At 39.0% G+C, this 20,453-nt stretch overlaps 1 protein-coding gene across 3 annotated transcripts; it reads right to left on the bottom strand.

Annotated features, from left to right (window-relative positions):
• Nucleotides 1-1,048: 1,048 nt before the first annotated feature.
• On the bottom strand, nucleotides 1,049-19,852 carry fubp3 (far upstream element (FUSE) binding protein 3). Of its 3 annotated transcripts, none has more exons than XM_054612061.1 (19): nucleotides 19,707-19,852; nucleotides 14,932-15,043; nucleotides 13,072-13,102; nucleotides 11,827-11,876; nucleotides 11,600-11,671; nucleotides 11,287-11,344; nucleotides 10,913-11,072; nucleotides 9,809-9,907; nucleotides 9,501-9,605; nucleotides 9,281-9,383; nucleotides 8,882-8,982; nucleotides 8,472-8,601; nucleotides 4,691-4,851; nucleotides 4,357-4,430; nucleotides 4,129-4,205; nucleotides 3,650-3,706; nucleotides 3,306-3,356; nucleotides 3,034-3,161; nucleotides 1,049-2,487 (listed from the first exon to the last, which is right to left on the bottom strand). In XM_054612061.1, the coding sequence occupies exons 1-19, from the start codon at nucleotides 19,800-19,802 to the stop codon at nucleotides 2,479-2,481; spliced, it is 1,674 nt and encodes a 557-aa protein (XP_054468036.1). In that variant the 5' UTR covers nucleotides 19,803-19,852; the 3' UTR covers nucleotides 1,049-2,478. The 3 variants fall into 3 exon arrangements, with proteins under 3 accessions (XP_054468036.1, XP_054468035.1, XP_054468037.1); XM_054612060.1 differs by having other exon boundaries at nucleotides 13,072-13,105; nucleotides 19,707-19,851; XM_054612062.1 differs by lacking the exon at nucleotides 3,650-3,706 and having other exon boundaries at nucleotides 13,072-13,105.
• Between the last annotated feature and the right edge of the window lie 601 nt (nucleotides 19,853-20,453).

The raw sequence follows: 20,453 nt of genomic DNA, 5'->3' as shown, positions 1-20,453 counted from the left end.
GGATCAAAATCAAGGGCTGGATTTGGAAACAGCTGCACTGCATCAATGTAGTGGACGGTATGGGGCCGCACAGGGTCCACTGTGGAAGGAGTCTCCCTGCTGAGTGCAAAGATGTGCAGTGACAAAGCTGGAGGGGGGTCTGGAGGGGGAGGAGAGGGACTGGACAGGAGAGCTGAGGGATGATGTGGTGCTGCTGGAAATGGACATTTAACATATGCAAGGAGGGAAAGGATGGAAATGTTACATGGATGGTTTAGGGAGCAGTGAGAGATGGAAGTTTAGGAAATCTGCTCTGTATTCTGATTTTGTAAAATGTAACGAAAGCGTTCCAGATATGGATGCCGATACCAGACATTCATTATGAATGGTTGTGCTGATAGAGCAAAAGCCCCAATAAAGTCAGATGTAAAGAATGAGAAACAATCCTACATGTTCACCAACTTACAATTTCCTGAAGACAATAACACAAGTTTCTTTTGCTTTACATAAAAACTACAACATTTTACCACTTTTCTTTGTCGATATATGGTAAATGGCTGATAGATTTAGATTAAAACTCACCACCCAAAATAAAGCAGCAAATTAAGAACATCTCTACCGATTGTAAACAAACCAGGTACAATTACATGCCAGTTATTTGAAATATTAAAGGACGCGTTAGATTTAGAGGAGAATATCTCTAGGTGCCGAAATGATATGCATTTGCGTTTTTTCTGGCAGCTCTTTGGTGATAAAATTAATCTTAATGTGCACCGAATGTTAAAACTTTATTAGACTGAAAGTAAAGTGTGCACTTAACATTAAGAACTTATAACTTTAGTTTCAAACAACCACAAGAGAGGCTTGCGGAACATTTATTTCAATGCGAGAACTGGAAATGCACTATAAAAAAAAAAGTTTCTGCTTATAAAACATGAATACATACAGTAGGCCTCTATGCATCATCTGAAGGTTTGTCATAATATTCAACACTAAGTATCAGAATACAACATACAAATGTTGATAATGTAATGAAACAGAAAATCAGCTTAACCGTACACAGTAAAGGTAGTCTGGATGTTTTTTTAATACATGGTTAACTGTACACATAAAGGAAAAAAACACCATAATTAGACATTTTGAAATTATATCCCTTTTCATTAAGAAATGACGTTAATACCAGAATCATTTTTCCATAATGATGCATCATTTATATTAGATCACACAAAGAAATAAAAAATTAATTAAAAAGTTATTAGCATTGGACTGAGTCCAACGCCCCACTGAGTCCACAGCGAGGGCTCAGTGGGGCGTTGGTGAACTGGGAGGTACCAAATAAGACAGTTTTTGATCATAATACTTAAAACATAAAAATACTATATTAATTATTACACAGGTAGAAGTACAGAGGCTTAGCAGTCTTGAATAGCTCAGGTACAGAACATACACAAAAATCTATCACTTCTTATTTTTCTTCATAACAAGATGCAACATCAAATTTCAAATCACACATTCACAATCTTTGAACATTTTCAGTATGAAAACAGAACAGAAAAAGAGGGACAATTTTCCTGCAACACTGATCACAGGAAAAAAATATTTTTTTATATAAGTATATATATATGAAACATATATATTTTAAATTAACAGTCAAATATATGAGCATATATACATAGTTTTACAAGAGAGCAAAGGCAAAAAAGCTATTTGCAACATCCCCCTAAATCCTATCATAACAGATAATTGTAATAAATTATCCATGACATTTCCATTTGAAAAAAAAAAAAAAAAAAAAAAAAACATCTTAAAACTACAAGTTAAAAGTCTGTCAAAATATTAGAAAATCCATCTTTGTTTCAAAAGTGAAATTAGATATTGCACCTTTTTTAAACCAGAGTACAATAAAATGACAATGAAAAACAGCATACAATGCACAACAGGAATTAAATCAGAACTACTGCCACTGGTTGACATTAATCCTTGTTTTTAAACCATGTAACAAAAATACATTTCCTGTAACAAAACATCACAGTTTCATTTCACTGAATTATGTAAAAGGAAAACATTTTAACACGCTCTTTTAAACATCTTATGACAAATGGTATTCAAGACTGCTAAGCACATAATCATGGTTTCATTTCAACATAACTAGAAAAAATAGATCATATTGCCTTTTGAAATGTTACAACTCATGGGTTCGTTTTGGCGGTACAATCTGAGTCAAAGACAGGAAAATATAGAAAAAACGAAACAGCTCTCTCAAGTCCAAAAAGGGATCCCAGATACTGTCTATCCAAAATAACAGTGTACACAAGCATTTAGTAACAAATAACTGTTCCTGATTTTTAGAAATATTACTTTATCATATAAGTCATTCTACAGCTAGTGTTTCTCACTAAGAAAAAAAGTCTTCAAGGCGTTGCAAATCTATAACCCCTCGGTTAAAAAAGGGTTGTTTTCATCCTCAGTGATTCAAGTCTTTCACCTGGGCGTCTTCTCTTAATGATCCTGGAGAAGAAAACCAGTTTGATCAGCATTTCTCACAATATTTGTAATAATATATTTGTTTGGAGATTAAAAAACAAATCTGGTGATATTTTATATTTTCTTACTGATAACCACTCCAACCAGTAAGAACTGTGTCATACACTCCATTGATGTTTTTTTCAGAGGTTAAGTGATTATTAAAGTAGTTGCAGGTTCATTTTCTTTTGATCCACCAAGCAGTTCAGCTCTACTCTTGTTTAAAAGTCAAATTTGCTAATAATTACAGTTCAAAGCTCTTTGAGAAGGAACTGCCATCTTTTTAAAGATTAATTTATTTAATATATTGTTTTTAAAATGGTTTAAATCATCAGTAGGAACCAAAGGGTTTGGAACTGAGAGCCAAAGTCAGAGTATAAAAGTCGGAATGTATTGACCAACAGATTGACATTATTGGTTTGTTTTCTTTATGTGATTTGTTGGCAATAGGAAAGAAATACCAGCATCATCCTGATAAATCTTTACTGTAAACAAAGCTGTGACATCACAGTTGTGGCAGTCGGTTCTTACCTGAAGGCCCGGGGCTTGTGTTTGCTGTGTGCCCTGGTTGAAGTAGGCCACCGGCTGTCTGTAGAAGTCAACCCAGGCGTTGTAGTCAGGATTAGAGGTCTGCTGAGATCCAGGGCCAGCTGTCTGGCCTGAAGGAAAAAAACAACAACAAAAAAAACAATAAGGAAAGAAACAGAAGAGCAAGAATCAAGAAAATGAAGTCACATCTGCAGGTTTAAGCTCAAACTTAAATCTGTTTGTGCTCATAATAAAATACTTCCACAAGTACTCACCCCAAGCTTTGTTGTATTCAGGAGCAGTGCTCTGGGCTTGGTTTTGCTGACCTGAAACCCCAACAGATTAAGAGTTACATTTTGTTTGTTTTTTTATAATTCAAGTTTATATAAAACATCCTTTCCCTTCTGACTTTTCAGTTTTAGTGACCAGGGTTTTACACTTAAGTTACAAGCAGGATTTATGCTCATCTTTCCAACATGGTGAGTAAATACATGGTTTCTTTAGGCTTGTGTGAACAAATAACTCTTGTATAAGAAAAGGGAAACTTAAATTTAAACTTCTGTGGAACAAGATTGTAGAATAAAGAGGGGCGTTAGAACAAAATATCCTTTTCTCTTGCCTAGCTTTTTATAATACTGCTCCCAGTCCATCTGGCTCGTCTGGGATCCATTGTGACCTGAAACCAGACACAGATAACACCACCAGAGTTACTGAGAGTGGGCTTTGCTTTTTCCATTTTCACCTTCTGCTCTCATCCATTTTTTAATGATTTCCATCGATAGCAAATTTAAAATCTTTCTGAACCGGAAAGAGGTGGTTAGCCACAGGGAGCATAACCCTCTTATCCGAGCCTGCTGAAGACTTTGAATATACTGCAGCAACATTAAACTCTGAGACAAAACTAGCCTGGCTTCGCTTTCAGAGCCACATTTTAAAAAGGCATTAAAATAATTTATATTTATACATTTTTTGGTTCCCTCATTCAGCAGAATGATCAAGCTGGGAAAGGTTCAGATTTCTTGATTTGTTGTGTTTTTCTATTCATATCTAGTCAGGTTGCTTTAGCAGCTACAATAGTTCTTGGTGCATTTTACTTACTGTGCTCCTGTTGGCCTTGAGGCTGCCATATTTGAAAAGTTGTTCCCCAACCTCCAGTCATGAACGTCTGAGCCCCACTTATGTAAAAATAAACAGACAATTCAATGTGAATAACAAACTTGACAATCATTTTTTTAAATTTTTTTTTACTTTCAGTTCACGTTTGACCTGTAAAACATGTCAATAATACCAAAATGTGAGACGGTTTGAAGAGAAATTGAAGCTTACTGTTGAGGAGGAGTGGTTGGTCCTTGGTTGTAGGGATTCATACCGAAGCTGCTGTTCCCCCCCATTCCTGGGCCCTAGAGCATAGAAAGGGAAGAGGAGGCGAGTGAGGGACCACACTTGTGTTTAAAAGGGAGCCAACAGGCAAGGTCAGAGGGCAGGGCCGGGCGCTGATGCACTCCATTAAGTCCATTTGATGGATTCTTTATGTTTAACCTCTGGTGACATCCTGCCGGCCACCAGGACCACAGCAGCCCGGCAGCTCTCCGCATTGACATGTGCGCTCATGAATATCAGGCCAGACAATAGCGTTTTGGGCCAGAGCCAGACCACCTACCCCAATTCTCTCATCGATCAGCTGGCGGGCCTTTTCCAACTGCTGAGGGGTGCCTCGGATGGAGAAGATGCGCACGTTGGGGTCGGTGTTGGGCGGCGGGTTCCTCTGTAGCTCCACGTGGGCACGAGACTGCTCTTTGATGTTCTTGATGGTTTCTCCACCTGGGGGAAACAGAAAGTAATATATCATATTTAACCAGGGCTGCAACTAACAGTTTTTGTTATTGGTTAGTCTGCCACAGAAAAGAGCCCAAAGTGATGTTTTCACATTTCTTGTCAAGTTTGACTAACAGTCCAAAGCGTAAAGAAATGTGGTTACCTATCACAAAAGACAAAAGGAAAACAAAAAATCCTCACATTTGAAAAAAAGAAAATGGTAAAAATGGCCTCAACAATTATAAATTACATGGCAACTATTTAGTTAATCAACCAGACGATTATCAAATTTATCGTACATACGATCACTGTTTTTTGTGTTTTTCACACAAGACTTTCCTAGCACAGATGTTAAAATATAAGATTAACTGCTTGTCAGACAGCAAACAGCATCTGAAACTCTTCTCTTTCTACACTTTTCAGATGTTTTTTTTTTTTTAACTTTCCAAAACCAACAATAAAATACGATAATGCCAACATCACGCAGAAGAAAGGAAGGAAGCAGGATTTTCTCTCTCAAGCGCTCTTCATTCCTCACAAAATACCATTATTTGTATGTAGACAAGACTATCCATAACTTATCCAAGTATGTAATCATGCAATTGTCTTGAGCTGTAAAAAAGATGTGAAAGCTTGTACATCATTAACGTTTGAATCTTCCCCATCTTACCATCCATTCAATGATGCAAACGCAGCATTAAGGCAGACTTTTCCTCCACTGGAAAGTGTTGCGATAGTGCTACCTTATGAAGACTCTGGCTTGTGTCTCACCACTTATCTACCATTCTGTGGCAACATCCATGCAAATCAGGAAACAAAAGGAGACATCTCCTGCACACCTCCCTCCCCCCCTCCGCTGCATCAGATGCCAGCTTCCCGACGTGTGGGGAGAGCAATTACACCAGCAGGGAGAAATGAAACATAGCTGGCAGGAGAAAAGGGCCAAAATTGAAGCGTATCCTCCTTCTGGGATATCGTTTGTCTCTTTTTACCCTTTTCATTCTTGACTCGGTGTTGTCCTCTGTGATGAGAGGAGGGAGTGAACGGGGGGCATATAGACGCCACCCCCCTCCACAATACCCATCTGAACGAAAAAGGCTGAGGGTGCTTCCCGGGGGGACACCGGGGCTGTCCCAACATCAATTACACATTTGTTCACTTGTGGCTGACACTCGGATGACCCTGGCTGACCTCCCAATGAAAACGCTCATCAAAAACCTCTCCTCCTCCCGAAGCCTATTCCTTGCTGCCAACAGACTGCACATGGGCCATTAACCCATTGTCAACCAAATGAAACTTCTGCCTTAATGAAGCCATTATGAGCTCTTCTAGTCAGACAGCAGAGTGCAATGAAGACCCTGACTATTCATTTCATGGACTGGGCTGTAGTGAGGGCAGATAATACGGGCCTTATTAATGAGACTGGTTTAGTGAGCTGGAGAAAAGGAGGGGATACAAAAGTGCAACTGGTGACTGCATTCAAGGCAAGCCCAATGGACTGGTTAGCTGCTGGTGGGGTGAAACTCTCAGGCCTCAAGGGAACATAACATTAACAGAATGTGTATCGAGGAAGTGTCTAATGCAACAGCAGTTTTATAATCAAACTAGACACGGGCAGTATTGTTGAAATCAATATTATTTTGAGAAGAGTATTTTTATATCAATATATATCAGGAAAGAAGTTTAGTACCCTTAATTAGGAAATAAATAGATTTGCCCTTAAAAGATGAATTAGGTTGCAGATTGTTTTTAATGGAGGAAAACTCTCCATTGGATTAACTTAAAGAAAAGGAAAAGTCTAGTTTGTTTGTTTGTGTTAATTAAGTGCTCTTATAAGTTTGCTCTGTCTTATATACTGTTCTACAGCTGACATGATCAGTTAATCAATTCATTGAACATTAACCAGCAATCCATCCATCTATCCGCTTATCCTTTAAGGAGGGTCGGTGTGGGCTGGAGCCGATCCCAGCTGTCATTTTGCAAGAAGGTAGGATACCCCATGGACAGATCCCCAGTCTATCATAGGGCTGAAACCCCTAATCGGGGTGCCGTCTTTTGCCCAAAGACACTTCAACAGGAGCCGAGATTAAACCACCAACCTTGTGATTAACATGTTTCCTCCTCGAGTGTCTGTGTCACATAAAATCTAAGTTTATACTTCATCTGTTACTTTTCAATTACCATTTATAATAATTTGACAAATTTAATTTGTAAAACAGCAGCACAACACAATTTTACTTAAAGACAACAAAAAATACGTATTTATGGATCAGCCAAACATTCAAGAGTAGATAAAAAAAAAAATCAAGTTAAGCTAATTTATGGTTGGATTTAAGTTTATTTCTTTTTTAATCATTATGGTAAAGTGTGAGATGTAATTATTCTCATTATACGCAGTAGCGTTTGACACAAGCAATCTTAATAGATAAAGGTCCACTTACTAGCTTTTTTCCAGAGCTTTCAAACAAGCAAATTTCAACTTTCAAAACGAGCAAACTCCATCTACTATGAGAAGCGACTGAATGCCCTGGAAAACCTACCCAGTGGACCTTCGAGTTTTTATTCGTAGTTAGAATTTTTAGGTCAAAATCCACGAGTAAAGTCGTAGGATGCTTGTTACGGTTCTTGCACTGAATTCACGCCTGTAATAAAGTCTTAGCAGGTTGGTGGGTGGCTTGATTCATCAGGCTGTGTGTGTCTGTGTGTAGGGGGTCAGAACAGAGGGGCAATGGGCTGCATATGGCATCGTAAAGATATTAATCACCGCACCCTTTAAGGGACGGCTGACAGCACCCAGACCCACCGCCATCTCCACCATATTGGCCCACTTCATATGCTAATGCACAGAGAGGGGGACGCAACGCCCAGGTTTATTTGTTTCCCTCGCCCCACTACATGCACAAAAGCCACTTGACATTTCTATTGCCATGTTTTTATCTTAGGTAAAGAGGCCCACTCCGAACCCGCCCACAACTGCACGCACACACACACACACACACACACACACACACACACACACGAAGGAGACATGCATGCACACACACTCACTCACAAGCTCTTTCCAATGCAATGGTCAATGACTTTTAAATAGCTGGCAATAGAGTGGGCATGAATAGCCAATAAGCTAATTCCTCCTATTCATTCCCTCGCTGCACTCTATTGGGCTGAAAGACCCTCATTAGATGCCAGGCAGCCTTCCACATGATTGAGGGCTGTTATTATGCACCTTTAACAATTAATGTCACATTACACGCATTATCCCCGTCATTAAGCCCTTAGTGAAGCCAATGAATGCCACTTGTGCTGTATACATGAGCCCTGGAGAGAGAATAGGAGGTCGGTCACTCACACCCCCCCCTCTTCTCATCAGTTTCACGCAGAGGCAGAACACCAAACGGCATTCAGTTATTAAAAGGGAAAAGGCAATCTGGCGTTTTGGATATACTCTTAGAGACTGCTCATATTGACGGACTATTGTTTCCCTCATACAGAAATAGAACAATTAAACCAGGCATGCCTAAGACTAAAGTCTCTCACAAAAAAAGTCTATATACATACAAAGCACAACCTTAAAGAAATAACACGTGTCTAAATCTACTTATGAAACTTGATAACATTTTCCTTACCTTTGCCAATCACTAGTCCACACTTATCAGCAGGTACTGCATATGTCACCTCCTGCAGTCCTCCAGAGCTTCCCATGTTACAGTCACTTCGCCCCCGACGTCCAATTACACCTCCAAATCCATCTCGCTCCTACAGGAAGGGAAGCAGCAACATATTTTTGACACAAACAAGCAGTTTGAAAGACTAAGGTTAAGGCTCTCTGAATTGCCTCCAATTTAGAGATTCTCATTTAATGGATATTTACCCATGGCACTCTTCTGTAAGAAAACTAATTTCCACTATGTTAGGTTGCAAAATAGTGAATATTTAATTATCATACTATTAAATAATGTGTTTTGCTGCTCTATTAATCCAATAAAAATCGTATTTACCGGAGGGATGTAAACAGAGAGAAAAAACAGAAACAAACCTGAGCAGTTTGAACCAGTTCATTGATGAGGTGGACCGCATGGTGGCAGTGGTCTGGCTGGCCCATCACCTGAGCAATTCGGTCAGGACTGACTCCATCATCTGGACGGCAAATACAAGGGACACAAAAGATCTTTAACTGCTCTAAGACTGCATACATATTTACTTTTGAGTGCTTTAAATACAATTCATTATGTAAAAGCCTGGGATATTTTAACTTTAGGTTTGGATTTCACAGCTCAAGTGAGTAGTGATTAAGAAGGGAAAAATGCAGATTTTTTTTATACATGTCTTTAGGATTTATATACATGTTGCGTTTCAACATTAATATGAGGACCAGCTTTAGGGATTACACATTTCTACTTGATTCCAAACATCAGGTCTCGTTTTCTCTTCTTACCTTGTTTGAACTGGATCCTGACCCCCGCATCGTTCTGAATCTTCTTGATCATTTCTCCGTTCCTGCCAATGATGATGCCGACAGCAAACCTGGGCACAACCACCTGAAGAGGACAGAGAGAAGAATTCAGAAAAGATTACAAATGATCTTATGCGAACAAATACAATCACATTATCTTAGCTGTCCAGCATTTTTTTTAAAGAAAACAAAAAGCTCTTACATCCAGACTGCTTCCCCCCATTTTGGATCCAAAGTCTGCCCTGCCAACCCTGAAGTCTCCTTGGTCCTTGTCTCGGATGAGCTTTACCACAAGTTCACGAGCTTGCTATAAATAAGATTGAAAGAGAAAAATCTTCATTAAAACTTTTGTTTTAACAAAAGAATGTGAATCATAAGAAATGTCCAGCTGCAATTCTCAATAAAAACAAAGAGGCTTTCAAATGACTGGATCACTGAAGGTATAAAATGTGTAAAATTGAGTGTAAACTGGCAAGCTAGCATCACACACTGAGCTCCTCTGAGACTGACCTGCACTTTGTGGGGATCCCCAGTGATTCTCAGGGGCTTGTCTGCTCCAGTGGGCATGGGGTCATCCTGAATCATTATCATCTGCACTCCTGTTCTCTCCTGCAGGGGTACAATCAGACAGGAGCAGAAAAACACACTGCAGAGTTACCCGGGGTCCAAAAGACTATTCACACTGAAAGGAGGAAATTCTGCCAAATCTCAAAGAACAGGTTTTTTATATTTTGATGTAATCTTGGCCATCTAGACAAGAAGCTGAAGATCTATGAAGGACGTACCAAGCCGCATCACAGCCAAATCAAGGAACGATTTAAAAAGGACTGGTATCTGTTAAAATACAGCGATCAAAATCTGACCCTTTAATTGTACTACACTGCATTTGTCCACCTCAGTCGTGGATCATAAATCTGTTATCTCTTGTCTCGTAATAGAGACGTTTACAAAACATTCACCTTGCCAAGAATGTGGTATAATTCAGTGTTTCCCAGGCTCTATTTCTGGGGACACACTTTTTTATAAAATTGTAAACCATTGCGACACACTTCACAACAGACTTCATCTATAAATCAAGAGGGAAGTTATGGGGAAATAAACGTTCCAGACCATTTCTACTACCATTTCTGCATCACAATATATTATCTTGAATAGGTAAACCAGACATTACAAAGAGATATACTTTTGATAAATGTGTTATGTTAAAACAAATGCAAAATACTTTATAAATGAGACCAAGTGCATACACTTAAGTGGAGTTGATAGCTGTAGTTCTTTCCGTCTCAGTAAAACAACCAAAATGTACGCTAGTCTTTCATATTACATTAATAGGCTACGACTATCAAACAAATAAAAACATCTAGGCTCCTCCATATGGCTAAAAGGTGTACTGCAACTTTAAATCTTAAATAAAACATCATGGAAGAATTTCTGCACATTTATTTGGCTACCTTATACATTGTTTTGTAGTAGAGCTGTGTTTAGTGCAGTTTACATGTCAACAACATCAGTGAGTCAAATGCTTAACAGCAAAAACTGTACACAAAAAGTACAGTTGTCAAAAGCACAATTTTACGGCAACTGTGTTTCATTTAGTGTGGTCTACTACCAGACCTGCAGTTGTTTGATGGTCTCTCCTCCTTTGCCGATGACAAGGCCAACTTTGTTAGCGGGGATGAGGATCTGTTGGATCGAACTGCCGTCCATGTCGCTGTGAAAGCCTGGCCCATACCGACACTGCTCCACAATCTCACTCAACAGCCTCTTGGCCTGACTGTGGGGGCGGAGCAAGAGATACATTTATCACCAGAGTTACAGACTCGACACAAAAAAACTCTACTCACATTTTTCTTTGTCAAATGTGAAAGAGGTGTTCAGGTGATTCAGTGACTAATTAAGTGGAGATGTGAAAAGAGATTTGAGTTCATGCCCTCTGTGTCACAACAATAGGGCACACTTTCAGTAAATCTGTCAGAGTTGAGACTTACTCAATGTTCTCTGGGCTTCCAGTCAGTGTGCAGGGTCTGTCCAACATGCCTCCACTGTCTGTAACAACATGAGCACAACAATTTAAGATACTGCACATATAGAAACACAAGTATGAATATACTTAAATATATTCAATATATTCACACTCAGACACACTTAATGTAACTGAGATCACTATGGCTGTTGGTATCAAAAGAGAGATTATTTTAACTGTTTTGTCTAAAAAGGGTCCAATTGGTGCAAGTTAATCTTGAAAATTCACACTTAAAGCAAATTCAAGGGGCTTTAATAATGTGTTTAGGCAGAATTTACCTGAAGCAATCTGGATCTTACAACCTGATTCCAGTTGAATTCTTGAGATCTGTTCTCCTCCTTTTCCAATGACTACAGAAGTGGGGGAGAGAAAAGGACAGTTTATGAGCCTTTTTGAATTTAGACAGGGGCCTTAAGCAGTGACCCAAAAACTGAGTAGAATGTCAATACTGATGATTACATGTCAAACACTAATACTGACTATAATGAACTGAAGAGCTACTTACTGAATCCCACCATCTTATCAGGCACTTTGTAGTCTTCCGTAGCAAGAGCCCTGGGAGAGATTAGGACATGATCAATAATTTACTCTGATTGCTTCTTTGATCTAAAACCCAAAGATATTTAGTTTACCGTCATAGGAGACGTACAAAAAACAGAAAATATTCACATTTGAGATGCTGGAACCAGTAAATTTAGTCATTGTTGTTTGAAAAAAAAAAAAAAAAAAGAGATTTAAATCATTAACAGAACAGAATTGCTTATTCATTGTCTGTTGATCAACTGATCGACTAATTATTTCAGCTGTAGAAATTAGTTGAATTATTGTTTTGTTAAATTTTGTTTACAAACGGTTTCTGGTCCTAGCTTCTCAAAAAGATTTGTTGCTTTTTTATCTCCTAGTAAAATTCATTTCTTCTCTTTTAAACTACAACATAGGTTTTTGATCAAACAAACAGTCTGCAAGTAAACAATTGTTGATTGCAAAAATAAGTCTGCTATGATAAAAAATAAAATAAATAAAAAACTGATTTCAAAACGACTTAACACTCTGAACCACACAACCCACTGGCAGGTTTGAAAGGCTTGTTTTGCTAAAAAAAAGGATTGAATACAAAAATAAGAAATCCCCAGTCACTGGATCACAGAATCTAAAATGAAATTATTCAGGACACACAAATCCCAGTTTAAACCTATTCAATGTAACCACTAAGTAGACTCCAGAGGGCCCAAAGAAAAAACAGCAACCCAAAATCTTTAGAGCCCAAATGCAGGTTCAATAATGATCAAGGGTCACTTCTACTTTTCTGGCCTCGAAAACAAATTTGATTTCTACGGGTATATGGGTGTTAAAATGGTTACACCAGTATTCTCCCCCGCCATGTAACACTGTGGGGAAATTGACTAAACAAAAGTTTTAATCATCTATTCCTCTTTTTTGGGGGGGAAAACTATTTCAAATGTAAACAATACATTCTGTGTCTGAATTATCGGTTTGTATTGCTGTTAAAATAGTCACTATGAAAGGAAAGAAAAAACATCAATATAACAGGTGACCAGTTACTTTAGAGCGGTAGTGTATCTGCAGGTGAGAAAAAGAGGCCGCAGTGAGTAAAATGTGACGGGAGCAAAATATGCCCTGAAGCTGCTTTGGGTTCAGAGGGTCAACTGAGGCACAGAGAAAATACTAGGAATACAACTAAGTGCATCAAAATGAACAGAAAACACAGATGTGAGGAGGCTCGGCTCACCTTTGATGTACCATTGCTCCGAGGTGGTTCCCTACTGAGAGAGGGTGAGAGGAAAGCAAATAAATTAATATGAGAAATAATCTGAGATCATGGTAAAACATTTTTTAGAAGCAGCAAAAGGAAAAACAACGAGTCACAGAGGGGATGGGAGCAGATGGATATAGTCCTGCCAATCCTTCCTGTTTGTGTCTGACCCACAGCGGGGGGCTTTCACCAGCATGGTAATCAGGCCTGTGAGTGTTTGAGTGAGTGTTTCAATCAGAAAAGAGAGGCAGCAGCCGGGTCAGTGGCTGCTGGTCCTGAATTGCATTTTGACAGGTAGCACCAAGCAAGGGTCCTGCAGGGTCAGTGGAGGATGTGCTGCCATGAACGTGAACACCTGAGTTGATATCTAGCAACTTCAAATCAATTTTATGGTTGTTTGCACTGATTTCACTTCCTCTGAAAATGCACCGGGGTTAACGCTTGAGAATGGAACAGCTATGAATATAAAACAGGAGGTGTACCGCGTTTATACAAGGACAGGACTCCAAGATAAAATGGGAATGCCTTGAGTATATTTGTATACTTGTACATTTGATGACTAAATACTGAGAGCTAACTGCAGTGCTACAAACATACCATTCCTGTTATTTCCCTATATGGCAAGGACAATCCTACACATGTAGATATGTAATATACTACTATATTGTAGGACAACCTTCAAAGAGAGAAACTGAGGACATATTGTTGCACACAGTGTGTCAAACGAACCTAAACCTGAATAGCATTCAATTTATCTATCCATGCTTTCAGGGCTGAATTATCATACAAACAACTGTGACAAGATAAGAGGAGGACGGGATAAATAGCTAGTGTTTCTGCTTCATGGACATGATATGGATGAAATCTTTGTTTGATATGTGCTCGAGGGACAGCAAGATAGAAGGACACGTTTTTTCACAACAGTGCAGTGTCAAGATACTCAATACTTCATAGAAACATGAAAACACAAAACCATGGCTCTCAATTCAGACTGCAGTGTTCCGACTGCATAGTTCCTTTTCTTTGAATGCATTTGTTGTGGTTTATGATCCCTCCCTAATGTAATATGTAAGCCAGGGATGCAACGATCCCAGTATCTGTCATTGGTCAGTTACGGTGCTAATGTACTTTAAAAAAAAACACTCCGATACAACCGCACCAGATACCACAGCGTGCATTATCATGGGCACCTGCAGCCATTTTCTCAATAATTCTCCACCGCATCAATTAGTTTAGCTGCGAGTTTGTCAGCTGTGTTTCTACCTAGCATACTCTGACAGGGTTTCTGATAATTAAAATGAACGTAAACAATGCAAATTTAAAGGGAGAAAATAAAGTGCTTTGGAAATATTTATTATTTTAGGCCTCAAGGACACACTGAATGTAAACAAAAAAAAAATACCTCCAAGTCAAACCTGATCATAACAGTTTTGTTATGTGGGGGATGCTACTTGTTGGTATACTTTGCACTTGCTTGTATAAATCTCAAAAATGTATTAATTAGGTTTAGTTTATAGGCAAAGCTTACGGTTGCAGGTATGTTTTCTTCGCACTAAATCCTAAGGTTGTATAACAGCATCACCTGACTGAAGAAATGCTGTCACAAGCCAAATATTTCTAATTATTATTGTTGTTGCTGTTGTTGTTATTCCATTATCACAGTTTAGTTCCTTTGTTTGCTTTTCACTATTATCACTGACTTTATTCTGTACAAAATCTGCCGTGTGAGAATGTATGACAAGGCTAATAAATTATGAGATGAGCCTTGTTCAAAAGTTAAACATTCTGCAGCCAAGCAACCCTGATATGTTTGCATTTGTACTGAAGGCTTCTTACCTCCATTGTCTAGTGAACGTTTTTGACCTCCGAAGCCATAGAGGGAGGGGTCTATGACCGGAGGGGAACTGTTCATGTTGGGCATCTGGTCTCCTCCCATCTTGGCTGCCATCTGGAGACACAGAACAGTGAAAGACATGGAATAAAGGTGAAAAGTGGATATGTTATGATATTATGAAGTTGGGCTTTGACAAATTCATCTGTTGCAGATTGTTATCTTTATGACAACAGCTGAAAAACAGCACTTTGTACATTGTAACAGCAGCTTGAAGCAGTCTAGACTACCGAGGCTCGTGTTTTCCTTGAAACATGGTTCATATGCCAGGTCTCACTGACCAAATTGTTTTCATGCTTTCACTGACAAATAACATACCATCACAACACAAGTCAGTTCCTCCACAAATTGGATTTGCCCCTAGATGGAAAAGATGGTCAAATCCCATATTTACCTCCAGTGATCGTAAAACTACTTTAATTGCCTAATTGATTTTTTTAAATCTGAAAAATGGATGGATGGAGCTTTGTTCAAAGTGGCATCAAAAAGGTGATTTAATTTTATGATTTTCTTTGTTGTATTTTAAACTGTTGTACTGTAATCTTTTCAAGCTGTTGTCAAGCAACAGAAGTTGCAGTTAGCTTAGCCAGCTAACTTACTATCAAAAGTTTCATATCCTGCAGCTTGACCTGCAACGGGACCACGGCTGATATTTAGTTTAGACAGGAGCAGCTGTACAAGACCTTTGCCTATGGTAAATAAAAATAGGCAAAAGTGTCATTTAAATCAATATCAGCTGTGGGTACTTGACCAGTTTTACTCTCCGTACCAAAAAAAGTCTCGGCTCATCTCCAACCCCTAGTTATGTCACGTAGAAACACAGTTCAAATAAACAACAATTAGTTATCGTTTACTTTTGCGGCTCAAAATCAAGGGAATGATCACCTGTACATTTCTGGTGAACGCAGACACATTTCACTACACGTTTCTCTTTTAATGACCCCCGCAAACAACTTCAAGTAGAGTGCAGTTATTTGCTTCACAGAGTATCTTAAAACCAACCTATTTCTATTTTTAAAATCCTCCACTTGCCAAACTAAAGTAGATACTTGTGTTCTACAGTGATGGACATTTAAATCTTCACTTATGCTGCACGAGAGCACCAACAGCATTTTCCACTACCCGTTAATCTGCCACCTCTCCTTCCATACAAAAGTATAGCATTTCAGAAAATTACACCAAATTGGCATCCGTGCCTGACTGGAATTTCTTTCACAATATGAAAATATAGTGACAGCAATTAGAGTCTTCCATCACCTCCAGGGATGATTATCTACTTCAGAGCCCACCAGTTGAAGTGAGAGGGGAGCGATGGAAATAAGGAGGAAGAAAGGGAAGCAGGTGTGGGGCTGCTGTTTTCCCTGACATTCTGTAGCCACATGTATGTCGAGCAGCATGCAAAGCATTTGAGCTGGAAGTCAATGCTCAAGAAAATGCTTATACTCCAAGTTTAATTAGTTTCAGTTATTTCACTACAGCGGAGCAGATACCTGAGGAAAAGTTTTATAAGCTGTGTTCACAACAGTACGAGTGTAGGTTATTATTGGATTTGACAGTATTTGTTTCGACATGTTGAGTTCAGAGTTTTAGTTTAGAAGATAAATTAATTTGAGTGTATCTTGTTTTATTAATTACAATTCAAAGTGTTAACTGTTGATCAGCTAGCTGCAGCAACATTATTCAAGTCACACTTATCTATTGCTTGTTCAGTGAGAGGCAAATATCAAGTAAATTCCACCAGCATACACTGAGTTTATAATGAACCGTAGGATTCAAACGCATGCGTAAGGACGGATGCTCAGTCGGAAAGATCACCGACTGATGGAATGCACCTCGTCCATATTAAACCAGCTATATTTAAAAACTCAAATTATTCTCTCTGTGTCAGCCCTCCATCCTCACCTATTCAGAACAATCTCCACAGTGGATAAATCTGAGTTACCACAATTATGGTCGAGTCACATGCGGGGGGCTGAGTGGCATTAATTTAAAAACATTCTCTCTCTTTGATCAATCATTTTAAATGTCAATATAGGCAGAAAGAAATAATTCAGCTTTGGCCAATAACTGGTAATTGTGTTGATTATTTTTTATTAATTTTCAGTGGATGCATGCTTTTTGGCGTAATCTTTTAACAGTTTAATATAGATGTGGAATTAGGTGTGAGGAATTATTGTTGATTTGGGTCACTAAGACCCTTTCAGAAATCTTTATAATAAACTACACCGAGTATAACTATAAATTAAGTCTTACCAGCTTGGAGGATCAAAGAACCTGGACTTACTATGACAAATTGACTTTGTCTGCTCCAGATTTACCTGAGTTTAGGACATATAATCAGAGATGCATTTGCGTGCACATAAACATTTGCTACAGAGGCGTCACGCAGTCTATTGGATTTTGTGGTAAACTGTCCGTAACAAACTGTCTGTCTTACAGTAGAAACCACTCGATATTCACTGAGGCCTCTGGGTATACACTACTGTGGACTGGACTGGCCTCCAAGACCAACTCAACTCCTGGAAGGCAATATTGCTTTGTGAATATTTAAAGTAATAGAAACTACAGTCAGGTTTCATACATTAAGTCTAAAAATAACAAGTGAAATCATGTGACATGTGGTCACATGGGAACAGGGGTATGTATAGTTTATATTTAGGGTCCAAGAACACCTTGTATATTGGGTGCTGTGGCACAGCTGTTTGGTCACAGATCTACACTATGCATGAAACTCAGTTTTCACTCAATGTGGTCTTCATATTTTGCAAGAATTGGTGTAACTGTTTTCATTAGTTTGCAGTGGGCTAATGTTAATTGTTATGTTCAGGATACAAATGGGTACATTAAGTGATGTTGTGACACTGGCACTTGGAAAAATAAATAAATAACAACGTGGGAGAATTACTGAAGAGGTCAACAACTGGTGATTAAGGCTATTGAGTTTTAAAAATTGTGGCCTTTACTTTTGTTTACTCTGATAATTCTTTAACAATAAAAACAGCAGTTAACATGAAATGCATTGCAAGACCATTTCAACTCATGCAGCTAAAAGTTTTAAATGTCAGTTGCTCCCACTGGCTGCTCACTGAGTAGAGAGAATCAGGCGACAGCTATAACTGCATCTGTGGGAACAGCTAACAAACATCAGTGTCAAGAAGCATTAAAACAAGGCCTCCACTTCCTATCGCTCAGATTTATGCTACATCAGTGTCATATGAAAACACTGACTTCCCTTTTCTATAAAGTACATGGAGGCATGCAATAATCCGCAATGTAACGTCTGCAAAAACTCAATATGGCGGACATGAATAATTTCTTTACAAGGGTTAATATGTAATTCACTCGGATGATAATCTTTTATTATTAACAGTATCTATGGCCTTCTGCAATTAATGTTGCAAGAGTGAAAGTAGATAACTAACAGCTAAAGCCCTTGTAACCTACTTGTTGCCACTGCTAAGAGGCCGACATGAAACGTTCCTGCGGCCGCTTTTTGTTTTAATCGGAGATCTTGTGTACATGGTGAGAAAGTGGAGGAAGGAGGGCTTATGGAGGGATTTAAAAGCGGACAGTGACATGTACTTTACATGTCGTGTGTGTTGACTACGTGTTCCAAATTCACCAATAATGAGCATTAAGCTCAGTATCTGTTATGCAAACATATTTATACACATCTTTTTACAATGGTATGAATGATGGGATTAAAAACATGCAGGGACACAGTAGGCTGTTTGGGTTATAATCTACACAGGGGGGAACTCAACTGGTAGCTGTGTGACTAAAGTCCAATTCACACAAGTGATATGCTATCTTCTACTACAGTTCCTACTTTTCATGAACCCAATGGTAGCCTGAAACTTAACAGTGAGGGATCAGTGGGATACATATTGAAGTTACATTTTTATTTTCTGATATTTTCCAGGCAGCAATGGAAAAAAACAAGTGTGCTCAGCAGGAGTGGAGGGGGGGTTATTTGTACAGATGACGTTACACTACATGGCCTTACTCCAACGCTGCACACACACACACGCACACACACACACACACACTAGCTAGCTAGCCAACATCAGCTGCTAGCTTACTCACATGTGGGCTAAGACACACACAAAAAAGATAGGCTTCACGTTGTGTGTGCACGCGGGGCTGACTGTAGGATCGCACGTGATCCCTGTTTAAGCTCTAAGTGCGTCTCTGTAAAGTGGAGCAACAGACAGACACACCAAAGCTAACTCAAGAGCAAAAGACTAGCACGCTAACTTTTTGACAGCGTGTCAGGCAGCTCGGCTGTTAATGATTCATGTCCAAACTCAATACAGATCGTGCTAAAAGGCTATCAAACTTGTGTTGTGGGCAAGTTAGCTAAGCTAAGCTAACAGCAACTTCTGTTCCTTCACAACAGGTTGCAGTTTTGTCGGGTTAACTCAATAAAGTTGCACAAACTTCGACCATAATAGGAGGCCTTCGTGTTTGGCGTCGGGCACGGTTTGTGTGGTCGCTTTGACGGCGTTTGCTCGGTTATTTAACGCGTCTTGGTCCCGTCTAAACTCTAATCTGGCTCGGCTACTTGTGTTAGCTCGCTAGCTCACTGGGTACATGAGGAGTGTTTGTAGTAGGGGGTCCGGGGTGCCCCGACACACGTCCTGCCCGGCTCTCCACGTGTTAACATGTCGTCCGTGGTCCGAAAGCACTACACCTGTGTTCGCCGGAGAGCTCGTGTTACCTGTCGGACCCGGCGTATCGTGTCTGCGAAGTCATCTTTCGTTCCGGGCTGAGCCACCGAGGCCTGTCCCTGAACCAGCTCCGCCATCATCATCATCCGCCTCGGCAGCTGAGAGCCACACTTTAAAAAAAAAGGAAAAAAAGATCAGCACACGTGCCAAACCAAAGCTCCGCGAGCCAGATGATCTCGCGAGTTGATCGAGCACCACATTGCATGAAGGCAAAGACAGACCATAACGTATATTAAACATGTTATGTCATGAATGTCTTTTATATATCCAGCTTTTTAAAAAAAAAAACTGATTTATTATAAAGTTCATCTTTTTTTTAAACTGATTTACACACACACACACACACACACACACACACACACACACACACACACACACACACACACACACACACACACACACACACACACACACACACACACACACACACATATATATATATATATATGTAAATCAGTTTAAAAAAAAGATGAACTTTATAATACAATTGCAGGGTTGTTATTTTAGGATGTTATAATGTTATATGTTTAGATGTTATATGTTATATGTTTTATATATATATATATATATACAGTAGCAGTCAAAAGTTTGGACACACCTTCTCATTCAACTACTTTGAAGAATCTAAAATATAAAACATATTCTGGTTTGTTGAACATTTGTTTGTTTACCACATAATTCCATATGTGTTCCTTCATAGTTTGGATGTCTTCAATATTAATCTACAATGTAGAAAA

The sequence above is a fragment of the Anoplopoma fimbria genome, chromosome 14, assembly GCF_027596085.1.
Source record: "Anoplopoma fimbria isolate UVic2021 breed Golden Eagle Sablefish chromosome 14, Afim_UVic_2022, whole genome shotgun sequence".
Lineage (NCBI taxonomy): Eukaryota > Metazoa > Chordata > Actinopteri > Perciformes > Anoplopomatidae > Anoplopoma > Anoplopoma fimbria.
Note: the sequence above shows the minus strand (reverse complement) of the source record. Positions and strands in the feature narration are given on the sequence as shown.

Excerpts from the sequence above, each read along its gene's own strand:
- fubp3 (XM_054612060.1), bottom strand. The coding sequence starts at position 19,802 with ATGATGATGATGGCGGAGCTGGTTCAGGGACAGGCCTCGGTGGCTCAG. Across the intron at positions 9,908-10,912 it reads AGACCATCAAACAACTGCAG|GAGAGAACAGGAGTGCAGAT; the intron begins GTCTGGTAGTAG and ends GTACCCCTGCAG. Across the intron at positions 3,357-3,649 it reads GCAGTATTATAAAAAGCTAG|GTCAGCAAAACCAAGCCCAG; the intron begins GCAAGAGAAAAG and ends TTGGGGTTTCAG.